Here is a 13,899-nt window from a genome sequence, read left to right as displayed (position 1 = left end):
TGTGTTATATAGCTACAATTATCATCCCTTAATTTTATCCACAGAAGATGTGTCACAAAGCTATAGTCTTGCTCATCTCACTCAGTAGACTAGTCCAATGTATGGATGTGTGGAAAAACTGGTGGTGCTATAAGACAACGAATGAACACCTCCCCGTAGTCACGCTCCTTCTCACTCTCTCTCAAGTCAATTAAAAAAGCCATTATCAGCGTGGGAAACATGTGTTCACGTTGTCAAAGAAAGTAAAATCGATAATTAACAATAGTGAAATAAACAATCCGAACTGAACAGTGAAGATTACACTCACAAGTTTAAAAATAAGAGACATTTCAAATGTTATAATATGGCTATTTATAGTGTAACAACGTACAGAAGGTAAAATAAATATGGGTTGTATTTACAAGGGTGTTTGTGCTTCACTTGTTGCCATTTTCTTGCTGGTGTGATGGCACACTGTGGTATTTCACCTAGTAGTTTATTTTCTCTCTCTCTCTTCCTCTTTTTTACTCGCTTTGCTCTGGTTTGAGTCTGTCGTTTATATTGCACAGCAAGTACTCGTCTGTCTTGGTCTAGATTTGAACGAAATGCCCTAATGGCCATATATGGAGATATAGATGCCGCGAACAGCAGGGTGTGCACGAGGCGCGCATTGGCCCTACTGCCGTTCGTTTCCTTATTTGGAAGTGAGTTTAGCCAACCTTCTCATTGCGAATGAATGACTGATGTATCGGAGAGACAGACACGTCAGTCCCTGTGTCTGTCAAAAATGCAAACAGTGAATTGATTGTAAGAGACAAATTGGATTGGACATACTTTTTAAAAGCTGATATAATGCGCGCAAACTTTTATTTTCACCATATAGATCATTAGGGATTTAAAAAAGTATGTTCTTAATATAGTCTAGAGACGTAGCTATAAAGCTCAGTTTTCTTCTATAACGTTATTATACTCTATTCTATATGGACATTGAGTGTTACAGTCTAGATCTGTAGTTTAGCCTACTGTACGTCGTTCAAGTGCATACTGTGATTGTGTCAGTGTGTGTTCGGGGGAGGGTTATAATGAAAATACAATTCCCATGATACTTTGGGTTGACACTTGCTCCCTTTGTTCTGATGCCCGTCAGGCGCGTGTCCGTCGGTCTAGTGTGAACTCAACAAGAAGAACGAACATTTCATTTTCGACTCAGACGCTGATACACGAAAGACCCAACCATGGTAACGTTACTTTTATGGTTCAAATAACTAATTTTGTTATCCTACATATACAACCCACAGTAGTTGTATTGGGGAGGGGTAGTTAGCAACTTGGCCCGCTGATCATAAAATGAAGTTATTTATTTCCCCACCATAGTTTTTCAATCGGTGAACATTGGCCGCCTTGCTAGCTAACAGCCCACATTTGGTAGCTAACTGTTTAACTTGGCTAACCTGCTTCAACAATTAGCATTTAACTAAACCGCCATTTGTCATTCATGGTCAGAGTTAACTAGGTATCACCTGGCCCCTCGGCATTTCCTCTCAACCATGACCTAACAGTATCACTAATATTAGCTAAGCTAACTAGGCCTCGTGCTAACCGGATGGCTAAATTAGCTAGCTAACTGGTTAGTATACGTAGTTAGTTAGATTACTTCAGACGGCACAGTTATGTTAGCAAACGAACGGTACGCTATCCACCATTGGTGTTGATTGGAATTGACAATTGCTTTAACGTGACAATACGTTTGAGTAAGACGATGCTAGTCTGACACTTGTCTAACGCATCACCCGCTAACATTTACTGCCAGCTAGCTAGTACCGGTAGCTAACGTTACCTCCCGTTTCAGCCGACCCCACCCTTACTGCAAGTACAAGGAAGTGTGCCGTCAAAGCTTGCTAGCTACATGGCAATGTTCGTAGATTATGACATGTCAATGGATTTTGTTCAATGGTATCTTATTGTTGACTGCGTATGTTCACTTTAACAATTTCGCTGACAATTGTTGAGAATGATTATTGAGAATTGGTTAGGAGCTCCATCAAACTAGGAAGCCATGGCATCGAACCCTGACACAATTTCCTTCTCCCTTGACTTGCGCTGACAACGGCACGCCAGTGTGTTTCTAACACTGAGTATGGTTTTCTGCTTCAGCACACCCACCATAACAGTGAATGTACCAAGCGCTGTAACCACTGCTTTGGGGAAGAGGAAGTGCAACAACTTCCCAATGCAAACACTCTGTTTGTTTGCTAGTGGACATCCTGTTTCATATGCCAGGGTGTCCACCCACTCTGGGTGATGACATTTCACTTCCTTATGTTATAAAATAGATTTTTATCAAGACAAATGTAATTCTTCGTTCTGAATCGTTCAGTGGGTTATTTCTCTAACATGATTAACATAAAAGTGCATCAGGTTAAAGGCACCAAGCTCTGTTTACAGAGCGGTGCAGCTTTATTGCAAAAACTTTTGACCATTTTGTTGTTGGTCGCAAATATAAAAATTGGCATGACACTAGCTGAATTAAATGTAAAAGGTTTTCGGGTATGCACAGTGCTCTGACATTTCGGAGAAAAATACAGGAACTTTGCGTTAATATGAACAGTGTATATTAAAATGTCTCAATCGATAGCTATCTTATCTCTTATTGTTTTATGACGATTTCAATGGTAAACCTGTCAGGTAGCCTTAATTCTCACTCAGCATCCAGTCTGGTTTCCCCCTTGATTTAGTACCACTTTTTTTCTCTGGCCTCCATTGATTTAGTTGCCATAATTTTGACCATCCTGTAAGGGTAATAACTCTCAATACATTTTGAACGGATTATGATAAGATACATGAGGTTTGGACCATTGGTTGTTTCAGAGGATTATCTACATAACATTTTATCCATTGGTCAAAATATGTTTTTGATTGGACACCCTACAAATGGTCTCAGTGAAGAGTTTTTTCCACATTGGTTATAACATTCTAGCTAGTTAGCTGCCAGCAACCAAATCATCTTCATACCACTGGAAATGGAACTGAAATGTATTTTCTTGAGATTAACATACTCTTTTCAAAGTTTTCCCTGGCTCTGTTTAGAGATTGTTTTGGAATGTAAGTGGATGATTGTGAAAATGTAGGGTATGTTTCACTTAGTCAGTTTGTCCAAGGTATTGATTTCAGGAACAGTAACAGCACCCTCTGCTGTCTTTCTCTGTTTGCTTGATGAATAGGTATCTTTTGTTCTGACACAACCCTCTGAGTTTTTTGTTTGTTTGACTTGTCTTTTGCAATTTTGAGGAAAAAATGTAGAATACTTTTGGCACTCACCATGGCATTTCAATCATTCAAGTACTGACCTGACTAACAACTGTTCCAAATGTTTTCTTTAAACTGTAAAGTCAACTGCTCTGAACAGTGCAAGTGTGAAATGATCATAGTGATTTATCAACATCCTTATCCCAGTGTGCCCACTAACAGTGTTTGCTTAATGATTAGTCAACAGGGCTGAAGATATCAGCAATCGTTTAGTCTGGAAAAACAAGCCATTTAAAGCCCTGCAAACTGTTTTAAACTTCAGTCCAAACATGCAGACCAAAGCTGAGAGATCTCATTCATTGACCTCTTGGGTACATGATGCATTCAACTTGTTTTCTCCTCTTAGGCCTCTGGGGTGACAGTGACTGATGAAGTTATTACAGTCTTCAATGAGATGAAGGTCCGTAAGGCCCAGGCGAATGAGGATGAGAAGAAGAAGAGGAAGAAGGCAGTGCTGTTCTGTCTCAGCGAGGACAAGAAGCACATTGTCCTTGAAGCAGGTAAAGAGATTCTGACCGGTGATGTGGGTACCACCATCGCAGACCCTTACCTGCACTTTGTCAAGATGCTGCCTGCAGACGACTGTCGCTACGCCCTCTATGACGCAACCTATGAGACCAAGGAGACCAAGAAGGAGGACCTTGTCTTCATCTTCTGGTGAGCGTCAACTGTTAAGCACTGGGTTTAAGTCAATTTAATTTGATGATTACAACTAGTCAATTCTGCTGATATAAAGACAGAATATTTTGGTAATATTTTCTGTTTCCTTTCTATCTCAGGGCCCCAGAAGGTGCTCCACTGAAGAGCAAAATGATCTATGCCAGCTCAAAGGATGCCATTAAGAAGAAATTCACAGGTGAGCTTAACCTTTTAGGTTGAAAAAAAATCGAACTGATGATTAGTGTGCTTTCATTTTGTTTTCACACATTTGACCACTTTGCTCATTTCTAGGTATCAAGCATGAATGGCAAGTTAACGGTTTGGAGGACATCAAAGATCGGCGCACCTTAGCAGAGAAGCTTGGAGGCTCATCAGTGGTCACCCTTGAAGGTGGGCCTGTATAAATCCACTCTGTCAACTGAGGCCTACAGGGAAAGAAAAAACAGAATTTAAGTCCCGGGGATATGGCTGTTGATTCCAGAATGAGAAGGAATTGGGCGAGGGGGGTTTAGAGTACAAATAAGATGGGGTGGAGGGTATCTTGTTGTGGGGAGAAAGATCAAGTATGCTATTTCATGGTTTAAAATTGTGGTTATCATTCCACTTCTCACAATGAAGAACAAACATAGACAAGTCTCAATTTGTGATGAAGGATTATGACAAAATAGATTAAGATTTGCGTCAACATTTCCAAGATTGTCCTTGCAATTTCCAAATGAATGAAGAACAAAATGTGGTTTATACAATGAAATCATTAAGGAGGATATTTTTTAAACAGATGAGGACTGGGTATGTATCTTGTATGATGGTGTATGGATCAGGCAGAGCAAAAAGAAACTTGAGTGAAAAATCGAAGTTTATTGGTCACAAACACAGTTAAGCAGGTGTCAGCGGTGCAGTAAAAATACTTGTTACTTGCTGGGTAAACTTGTCAATTTATGCACTTTGTTCACACCTAATTTATTTGATGGTAATTCCTCTATTGACAAATTTGTTCTTTAGCATATAAGTAGTTTAAACTAGGTTTATTTTCCAACATGCTTCCCGTACAAGTAGAAATAAAAAACATAGCATTATTCCAGGAAGTTATTTCCAAGACCTTCCAGCAAACAATTGCTGTGTACAAAAATGCATTCCTTTTTTCTTGATGAAATTTCAGAACAGCTTAAACATAAATTGGTTGAGGGTTTAACAAGATGGAGTCAGGGGTATGTAGTAATGTTGGTGGCTCCAGTTGGAAGAAGCCTATGAGAGAAGGTAAAGTGTGGATGGATATATTGTGGGTGTTTTTGTCATGTCTAAATAAAGAAAATGCACTTACATTTACTAGCGTTGGCTGTTGCATATTTCCTATGGTTAATTGTCCATTCCTGCATGCCCTTTTATATTACTTTTAAAAAAAAAACTGATCTGGCATGTTTGTAGATACATAAGTATACTAACCATTAGCCTATTCATAATGTGCATATTTTACATTTGACAGCACAATATAGCCACAGTTAAGTGGAGGCAAATCGCACGGGCATACAATTTTCAGCGTAAGTGTCAGGTCACACTTTCTTGGTTCTGTCCCATTTCTGCACGTAGACCCTTGCCATGGAACTAGTTGGTTGTGAAACGTGGGCGATGTGCAAGGCTCATCAGACTGAAGAAGCAGTATTTGCTCACAAAACGTATATCGGGAGGAAAATGACTACAATATTGCCACCGCAACTAATTGAAATGTAGGCCTTTTAGAAAATGGTGTGCGTTTATGTCCGTACTCAGTGACGTCAGCGCTAACCGTCGACGATTAAATGTGCAGGTGAAAACCGGAATAAACACATGACCAAACGCGCGAGGAGGAGGCTGAACGAAATGATCTGCCAATCATAATATCTGAATGGTAGGATGAGGATCCATTTACGCCTACGGATAAATAGCGTGCTATCGCACTTGACAGACCATAGCTGCATCGTCAGGAGGTAGCCTACCAAATAATAACGCGATGTCTCTGTTGTGATTTAACGTACAGTATTTCCTCATCTATCTTCCCCGCTGGACGGTCCATGTTGGAGCCTGGAGCTACTGTAGATAAGTAGATTACAGCAATACATTAGCAATAAAACAACATACGGTGACTTAACAGACACCCGAGGAAACTACACATGAAACGGGTTTTTGCCATGTCCCGCGGTGGTCGTGTGACAAGAACCGCAGGACAGGATCGAATCAATCCGTTGGGGCAATGCTAGGAGCTGTGTTAATGACCTGGCAAGAGGAATACTTGATACTCGAATACGTTTGCTTTCGGAGAATCGAATTCGGACATGGGGCTTGAGTTGTCATGCGGGGCGGTCCGGACACTGGACCCCCTGATCGTGGGAGTCTCGGATAGATCCCGATGCTCACGGTCAAATCATAGCTTGTGAGGAACGAAAGAATGCCTGCGGTGACCGGAGAAGCGCCCTTACTGAACGGGGGCAGAAGAGAAGAGGTAGTAGAGCATTGGCTAGGTTGTTTGGGGTGTGGGGGTGGGGGGTAAGTGCGCGCGTGCGTAATTGTTGTTTTGGCTGCTACTGAATGGCCTAGGCTACTATATACAGGCTAATAAAATGACAATGTTGTTAATACCCATAATAGAATGTGCGCTTGCAAGGATATTATCCATATATTTAGATCTGCACTACATGGTGAGCTCAAGCTAATAGGCTACTCAACCTCCGTTTTCACTCCTCTGTAACCAGTGGAGCTCACTCAGTTATCCACTCACTAACCAACATGTTGAGCACAAACATAACTCTGCATCTCTGGTGCGTCCGAGTTTGATCAGAGGAACTCTGGTCTTTACAATAGGCTACGAGAGACCGGTCACGTATTTTTTTAGTGCGTGTATACTACAAGGTTACTAGAAGTCACCCCTCACTAATGGACGGACGCAACTGCATTGCAGTCGAACTGGAGGTGAACGATTTAGCTCCCCCTCATCTATTTGCCTGGGCTGAGATATGAATGCCACATACAATTACTGACATGATAACAACATTAATTATTAAATCATTCCTCATGATTAGGATACATCTCATTTGGGGACTACTTATTAGAATGAACTGTACAGCATCAGGCCACATTATAGTCTATGATCACTGTTCTGTCTTGAGTAGTAGCCTAAACGTCCAAGGACTCTTATGTTACAGAGTCCTCAGTTGCTGAGCTGTAACCTCAGCTCTTATGTTACAGAGATCAATAAAAAGAAGAGAGACAGATTGGGCAAGCACCAGAGAGCACTATTGAGTTTTTATGTTTGTATTATACTGACACAACCATATCTACTGTTAAGTGAGATAAGTTACATGTCATAATGCCCTTTTTTCCAATGAGCATGGTTGATATGTGCACAATGATGTCTGTGTGTCCTGTCAGGTAAAATCAGCACACCTCTGTGTGTGTTAATGTTTATTTCTGAGGTTGCTTTTCTACTCGGGCGGCCTCTGTGTTCCCTTGAATGTTGTGGGGTTTGAGAGAAATAAGACAGATGTGCAGGCAGAACTGTAAGCCTGCCATCTGTACTTTCTCTCTTCCTCTGCTTTGCCATTCATCTCAAAGTGAAGGTAAGACAGTGGAAGACAGGCTCCTACACACACAAAAACAAAGAAGGGAGGGAGGTCTGTAGTATCATTACAGTTTGGACACTGGTTGAAGAAAACCTGGTTGGGTCAACCCACATAGCTGTGTGTCTTGTCTTCTGTTGTGTTTGCAGCCATCAATGGTCAGATTTCTTCCACATACTTTGAGAATAATTGTACTCTTATGTAGCAAGGACTTGCAGATGACAGGCTGACCTACTTGAATTTATACACACACAAACTCACATTATGTTTTTGCCTGCCTCTAATGTGAGAGGCATTCCCGATAAAACTGTCTCTCAGACCGGTAGTTCTTAGGCTTGATAAATAATTAACACTGGTTGAGTATGACTGAAATGCTCTTTGTATACCTACTTAAACACACTATCCATCTCTCTCTGTCTGTTGTTGCATCAGAATATGTTACATTTAGTTGGATTTGTTTCTATAACAAAAAGACACTCCTTTACCCTGTCCCCATTCTTTATTCATCTTCCCTGTACCATTATTTAATTAGGCAACTTGCTCTGATAGTTGATAGGTGAAATATTTTGTCCTTGTCCTTATGACAGTAAGAAGGAGCAAAACCAAATGTTCTACTGTGTGTGAAATTGAAGCAGTTTTTTCCATTCTCCTTTCAGCAACAGTTTTACACCCAAAGTAGTTTTACAGTGCTAATGTCAATATGGAGTGGGAAGAAAAGCGATCAAGTGGGAGGGAAAAAGCACAGTGGAAGAAACATGATGCTCCTATAAAATACCCATACCTTTTTCTCTTCAACTCTTCCTCTCTAATGGCCTGTAAGTGGGGGATGAGTACAGAGTTAGCCCATCATCATTAATATAGACACACACAAATGTAATAAATTAGCAATTGAGGCACTTGGCTCTAGCTTTACGGTGAACTTAAATGGTCTCTCCCTTTTGACTCAGCGTGCTCCCTTGTCCTTGTAATGCAGGCACAATTAAACCCTGGCACCTCTGCCAACAGGAACACACCTCCTCATAGCTACCGTTTGGACAGCAGCCTGCCTTTTAGCAAAACAAACCTTCCCTGCAAGGTCACTGTCATGGCTGTGAGAGGCCCATTTGACTACATCAAAAGCGAAGCAGATAGTCAAATACTCTGATCTCAGGGCCCATATCCACAAAGCATCTCAGAATAGAAGTGCTGATCTCGTATCTGTCCATATCTCATTCATTATGAGACTCTTTGTGGACATGGGCCCACCTCTTATCTATCTCTTTTTTTTCTCATTTTGTTTCTTTTTCTATGCTCTGTGTGGCCAAGAATGACCCTGTCCATGTGCATCTCCCTATGGGAAGCAGGGATGGCCACAGTACCACTAACTTCCACTGGCAACAGAGAGCTGAATGCACTCTCTTTCTCTCTTGATGAGGTCTAAAAGCATCAACCTCTTCCAGTGCCCACTAAAACCAAGTGTTTAAAATGGGCTTCATGGTTTAGGTTTCACTCTGCCAGGAAATGTGTTCATGCCTCCAGAGACTGGAATGTTCCATCTCTGGCAGAGAAGGGGAGCAAGAGAGGAGACAACATTGATGTTTATTAATGTTGTTTTGACATTAAGGCCATGGTGTGATTGATGCCCAATCGTCTGTATTCTAATGGAATACACTTAATATATGTTCTGTTTTCTCTGTTTCTGTTTCTTGCAGAAAAATCCAGTTTTAACACCCTTTCCTTTCCTTGTCTTTCTGCCTCCTGTTGTATGTCCTTCAATCCTGTTCCTCTCCTTTTTATCACCCCTCGTTAAAACCCCATCCCCACTACTTAAACAATCATTTATCAAACGTCCTGTCCACCCTCACATCACTCCCTTTACCCAAATGTCAAGCTCCTGATCCCATCACTCAAACTCTGCTACCTTACTCCCATTTATAAAATGTTAACCAAATTTCTACTTGTATTTGTGCCTGATCCTTCACCCTCCCATCATCTGCTTTACCTTGTCTCTTATCCCTACCCCCCTGTAGCAGCGTCCCTGTAAACAGTCCCTTCCCGGGTCCCTATGCCGAGAGTCCCATTGGAAGTGCCTGCTCCTCACGCTGCTGATGTTCGGCTGTTTCGCCACGCTGGGATGGTGCTCTTTTTACCGCGTCACTGTCATGGCTGCCGATGAACACGGCCTCTACTACGGCGGCCGCGCCCGCCTCTACCATGACAGCCCCTGCTCCAACGGCTACGTCTACATCCCGGTGGCCTTCCTGATCATGCTGTACCTGGTCTACCTGGTGGAGTGCTGGCACTGCTTCTCTAAAACATCCTCTCTGGCCCGGGTGAGGATTAGCAAGGTGTACAACAGGGTCCAGAGGCTGCAGCAGGCCATGCCTTGTATCTGGTGGAAGGCCATCAGCTATCACTATGTGAGACGGACACGGCAGGTGACTCGATACCGCAATGGTGACGCTTACACCACCACACAGGTGTACCATGAGCGGGTCAACACACACACAGCCAGCTCTGAATTTGACTATACCCGACATGGTGTCAAGGACGTATCCAAGGAGCTTCTTGGCCTTCTGGAGCACCCGGCCGTACGCCTTCGTTTCACCAAGTGTTTCAGCTTTGCCAGTGCCCATGCCGAGGCTGCCTACCTCACCCAGCGCGCACGCTTCTTCGCAGAGAACGAGGGTCTGGATGACTACATGGAGGCACGGGAGGGCATGCACCTGAAGAACGTGGACTTCCGTGAGCACATGCTGGCCTTTCCTGACCCGGCGTGGCCGCCCTGGTTCTCTCGCCGGCGCATGTATTGGCTGATCTCAGCCCTGATGTTGTCCTGGCCACTACGTGTGGTGTCAGAGTACCGTACGGCGTATGTCCATTATCATGTGGAGAAGCTGTTTGGTGAGAACGAGGAAGTCAATGACAATGACAGCACTGAGATGGGCAACTACCGCTCAGGCCAGGAGAATGGGCAACGCGGTGGCCCCAGATTACGTGTCATATCGAGGGTCAACACGGTAGACATCACTGAACTGGAGTGGCACATTCGCTGCAACCAGCAGATGGTGCCCAGTTACTCCGAGGCGTTGCTGATGGATCTGAACACCAACAACACAACATCTTCGCCCTCTGCGTTTACCGGGGCAACGCGTGTCCCTATGAGGCGGAACTCTAGCTACGTCCTCCAGAGCTGCCCCCGCTGTCGCAGGTCCACCAGCAGTTCCTCGCTCCCCTCGCGAGTCAGGGGGAACGTGGCGATGGGGGCAGGCTCTTTGACATATGGGACCGTGGGACGGATGGGAGGAGGAAGGCTAGCCCTCAGCCGCAGTGGATTCTCCCTGGGCCGTTTGCACACGGTGCGGCAGGCCTGCCTGTTCCACTCCCGGAGCCTTGGTGCAGGGATGGGGAGTAGAGGGGATGAAGGTGGTGGATTTCTGGGACTGGGCCTCCGCCGGGCTAACGAAGAGAGCAGAGGGGTCCTGGAGGGAGAAGGATTTGAAGAGGATGAGAATAGTCTGCAGCTAGAGGAGGATAGGGAGCAGGAACTAGAGAGAGTGAGGGCTGAGATCATGCAGGGAGTGGCCTGTGTGACAGAGAGACCACCAGCTTATCAGGAAGCTCTCCACTTGCCTGTGTTGATCGTCCATGGTGAGGAGAGCTGCCATGGAGGGGAGGACCTTGACACAGGATAGTCACTATGATTGGCTAGGGTGATGGAGAGTAGATAAGCAAATCTGCTCAGGATGGTGCAAGAAATGAATGAGAGGAGGGCAGAGGAGAGGAAAATAGGGAAGGAAGAAAAATAAGTGGTAATATGGAAAGGATTGGAAAGAAGAGAGGGGTAAGGAAGGAGAAAGAAAACAAATGGAAAAACCCTAGTTTCCAGACCTGCAACAAAGGACTACTGCAAAATGTGTAGGGAAACCAAACTATTGTGTCACGGTAGATTAAATTACAACTATGTAGTTGCTCTTGCTTGAGAGTGTGTAATATGTGTATCCATTGTCCACAATGAACAACAATCGCTTTGTATCATTGTTCATCAATGTATGAAATGTATGTTCATGAATGTATGGACGTATCAATGAGCTGCTGAGTTAGCGCTTAACATCAGGAGTAGTAGTAGTCCACCAAGCTATTAGATTAATTCAAGGGGCACTGTATATTGTGTAAACTTACATAACTCCCGGGTGGAGGTGGAGCACAACTCTTATGCCAATGAAATCAAAAAAATATTACCATTACACAAAGAGACGATAGTAATCCGATTTTATATTACTTTTAGATGTAAAACAAATAATACATTTGATCAAGGCACAGAGGTGATGTGGCTTATGTCATCTACTCATCTTCCTCTTGAGATAATGCAGATCCAAGTGGCCAACAATATTGTCTATGACATCACAGATATAGTGAATAATGTTTTAAGAGGTAAGTGCACATATGGGTATGTTTGAGCAGGGATGCAGTAGTTGCTAAAAATCTAGCTACTTTATGAGAAACTTCATGATTTTATAAAAATGTCCTTGTAGCTCAGCCTTGTGACTCCGTCAGCCAAAAACATGCATTTGCCCCCCTCACAGACAACAGGAATGTGGAGAAAGAAAGTCACTTTTTAAACCTAACATGGATATGGGGAACAGGATGGAATATGATAAGATAGAGTTATGGAGAGAGCTATTGTCCCATTTTATGTTGGTAAGATTAACCCCTTTATTCATCCAAAATGCTTCTTAGCAATTTGGCCTAAACCAGAATTCCAAAGGGGTTCTCCCCATGTCTCAGCTCTGCCCACTGTTGTAGTTATACATCATGGTCAAGTATGGATATGATGCAGTTGAGTACATATCCCCCCCCCACCCCCACCCCTCACTCAACTGATGCCATTAGGATGTGATCGATGCTCGGAAGCCTTGGGATCAAAGCCAAAAAGGGTCTTGTAATTAGGAATTAGAGCAAAATTCATAACACAATATTTATTTCAAGAAATGTATTATCTGTCTTTATGTAGATATTCAAACAACATGCAGACAGCACATAGTTGACATAACACACAGCATATTTAGCTCAAACACAACTTCACAGAATTACAGAAAGACACGCCCATACAAAGACTGACAGCCAGGTGAAATTGCATGTCAGGACTTACACTTCTTTACATCAGCATATTCACATGTCAAAGTAGGTGCACATTATTAAGCACAAATAGACCATCTTAATAACAGGAAAAATATCCATGGATGTGAATGTGGACCTACTTTTCAAATAATGGCCATGTTATCATTCATAGGTACTGTATGAAGGTATTGACATGGTGACTTGTCCCACCAACACTTTAAAACCACTCCCTATCTTGAAAAGACTCCTGTGTGTTCCCATTCTGTTGTGTCTCATGTGTTACCAATACACATTCAAATTGTTGAGTGTCAAGTACAGTAACTGTTTGAAATTGCATTAGGCCTATAACTGTTAGGTCACGTTGTTGTTACCAGTGATCTTGTAACTACATATTGTAACCAGATTCATAAAATCATTTTGTAAAGAATTAGAAGTGTTGGTTTTGGTTCTCGGTACATCCATGCATGTCTGTCTGCATGCAAGCAAAGTCTCACTCTCTCTCCCTCCTACCCGTAGCTGGTTTTAAAGGGCTAAGCACCCGTTACATTTCATATGACAAATGAGAGTCTGCACATCAACTGCATGGGAATTTACCAGTAATTGTTAAGTAGACGTAAAAAAACAACATTTGAGTGAAGAGGAGAGAAGAAACTGCTGCAGCACGTTCCATTTGCAGGTGTGAAACGTTTCTCACTGTGGTAAGTGGCCCTTCCAAGAAATGTCTGTAGACATACACTATTAGGAGTTTGTATAAATCAGAGCAAAATGTTTAAACACTTACAGCAAAATGTTGTACTATGCAGTCATGCAAGAACGTTGGTAACCACAATGTAATTATAATCCAATAACTGCAGGTAGTTACACTGAAATATGTTATATTGTCACATGCAATGTGTTATGCACAAATTACTTTTTGGCTTCCCTTATGGAGACATAGATGTAAAACAATATATGTTATTTTGTGGTTCAGAAAGTGCCTGAATGGTGAAAATGTGTTGCCTGTTGTTGATAGCACTGTAGGTGAGAGATAAGTTCAATGGTAAGCCACTTGCAGTTGTATCAGGGGCTGATGAATCAGACTGATGCTGCCACCATGAACATTTCAGTCTTTATTAATATTTACAGGAGGGTGGATAATATCTTACCAAGTGGTTTTAAGATAGTGAATCAACACTATCAGTGCAAATCCATGTCAGATGTTTTATGCTCTGCTTGGTGTTATTTCCAGACTAGTATGCGTTTTGTGCTCCATTTGTTCTGTAAT

At 42.6% G+C, this 13,899-nt stretch overlaps 2 protein-coding genes across 4 annotated transcripts; both read left to right on the top strand.

Moving 5' to 3' along the window:
• Positions 1-707: 707 nt before the first annotated feature.
• On the top strand, positions 708-5,271 carry LOC109873753 (cofilin-2). 2 transcript variants are annotated; one of them, XM_020465450.2, is made up of 5 exons: positions 708-786; positions 1,127-1,217; positions 3,632-3,942; positions 4,065-4,141; positions 4,237-5,271. In XM_020465450.2, the coding sequence occupies exons 2-5, from the start codon at positions 1,215-1,217 to the stop codon at positions 4,347-4,349; spliced, it is 504 nt and encodes a 167-aa protein (XP_020321039.1). In that variant the 5' UTR covers positions 708-786; positions 1,127-1,214; the 3' UTR covers positions 4,350-5,271. The 2 variants fall into 2 exon arrangements, with proteins under 2 accessions (XP_020321039.1, XP_031665043.1); XM_031809183.1 differs by having other exon boundaries at positions 743-882.
• Positions 5,272-5,361: 90 nt separating this feature from the next.
• On the top strand, positions 5,362-13,062 carry tmem151a (transmembrane protein 151A). Of its 2 annotated transcripts, none has more exons than XM_020465207.2 (2): positions 5,362-6,421; positions 9,545-13,062. In XM_020465207.2, the coding sequence occupies exons 1-2, from the start codon at positions 6,368-6,370 to the stop codon at positions 11,207-11,209; spliced, it is 1,719 nt and encodes a 572-aa protein (XP_020320796.1). In that variant the 5' UTR covers positions 5,362-6,367; the 3' UTR covers positions 11,210-13,062. The 2 variants fall into 2 exon arrangements, with proteins under 2 accessions (XP_020320796.1, XP_031665042.1); XM_031809182.1 differs by having other exon boundaries at positions 9,227-13,062.
• The last annotated feature ends 837 nt before the right edge of the window (positions 13,063-13,899 follow it).

The sequence above is a fragment of the Oncorhynchus kisutch genome, linkage group LG29 (assembly GCF_002021735.2).
Source record: "Oncorhynchus kisutch isolate 150728-3 linkage group LG29, Okis_V2, whole genome shotgun sequence".
Taxonomy (NCBI): Eukaryota; Metazoa; Chordata; class Actinopteri; order Salmoniformes; family Salmonidae; genus Oncorhynchus; species Oncorhynchus kisutch.
This window is presented reverse-complemented; position numbering and strand designations above follow the sequence as displayed.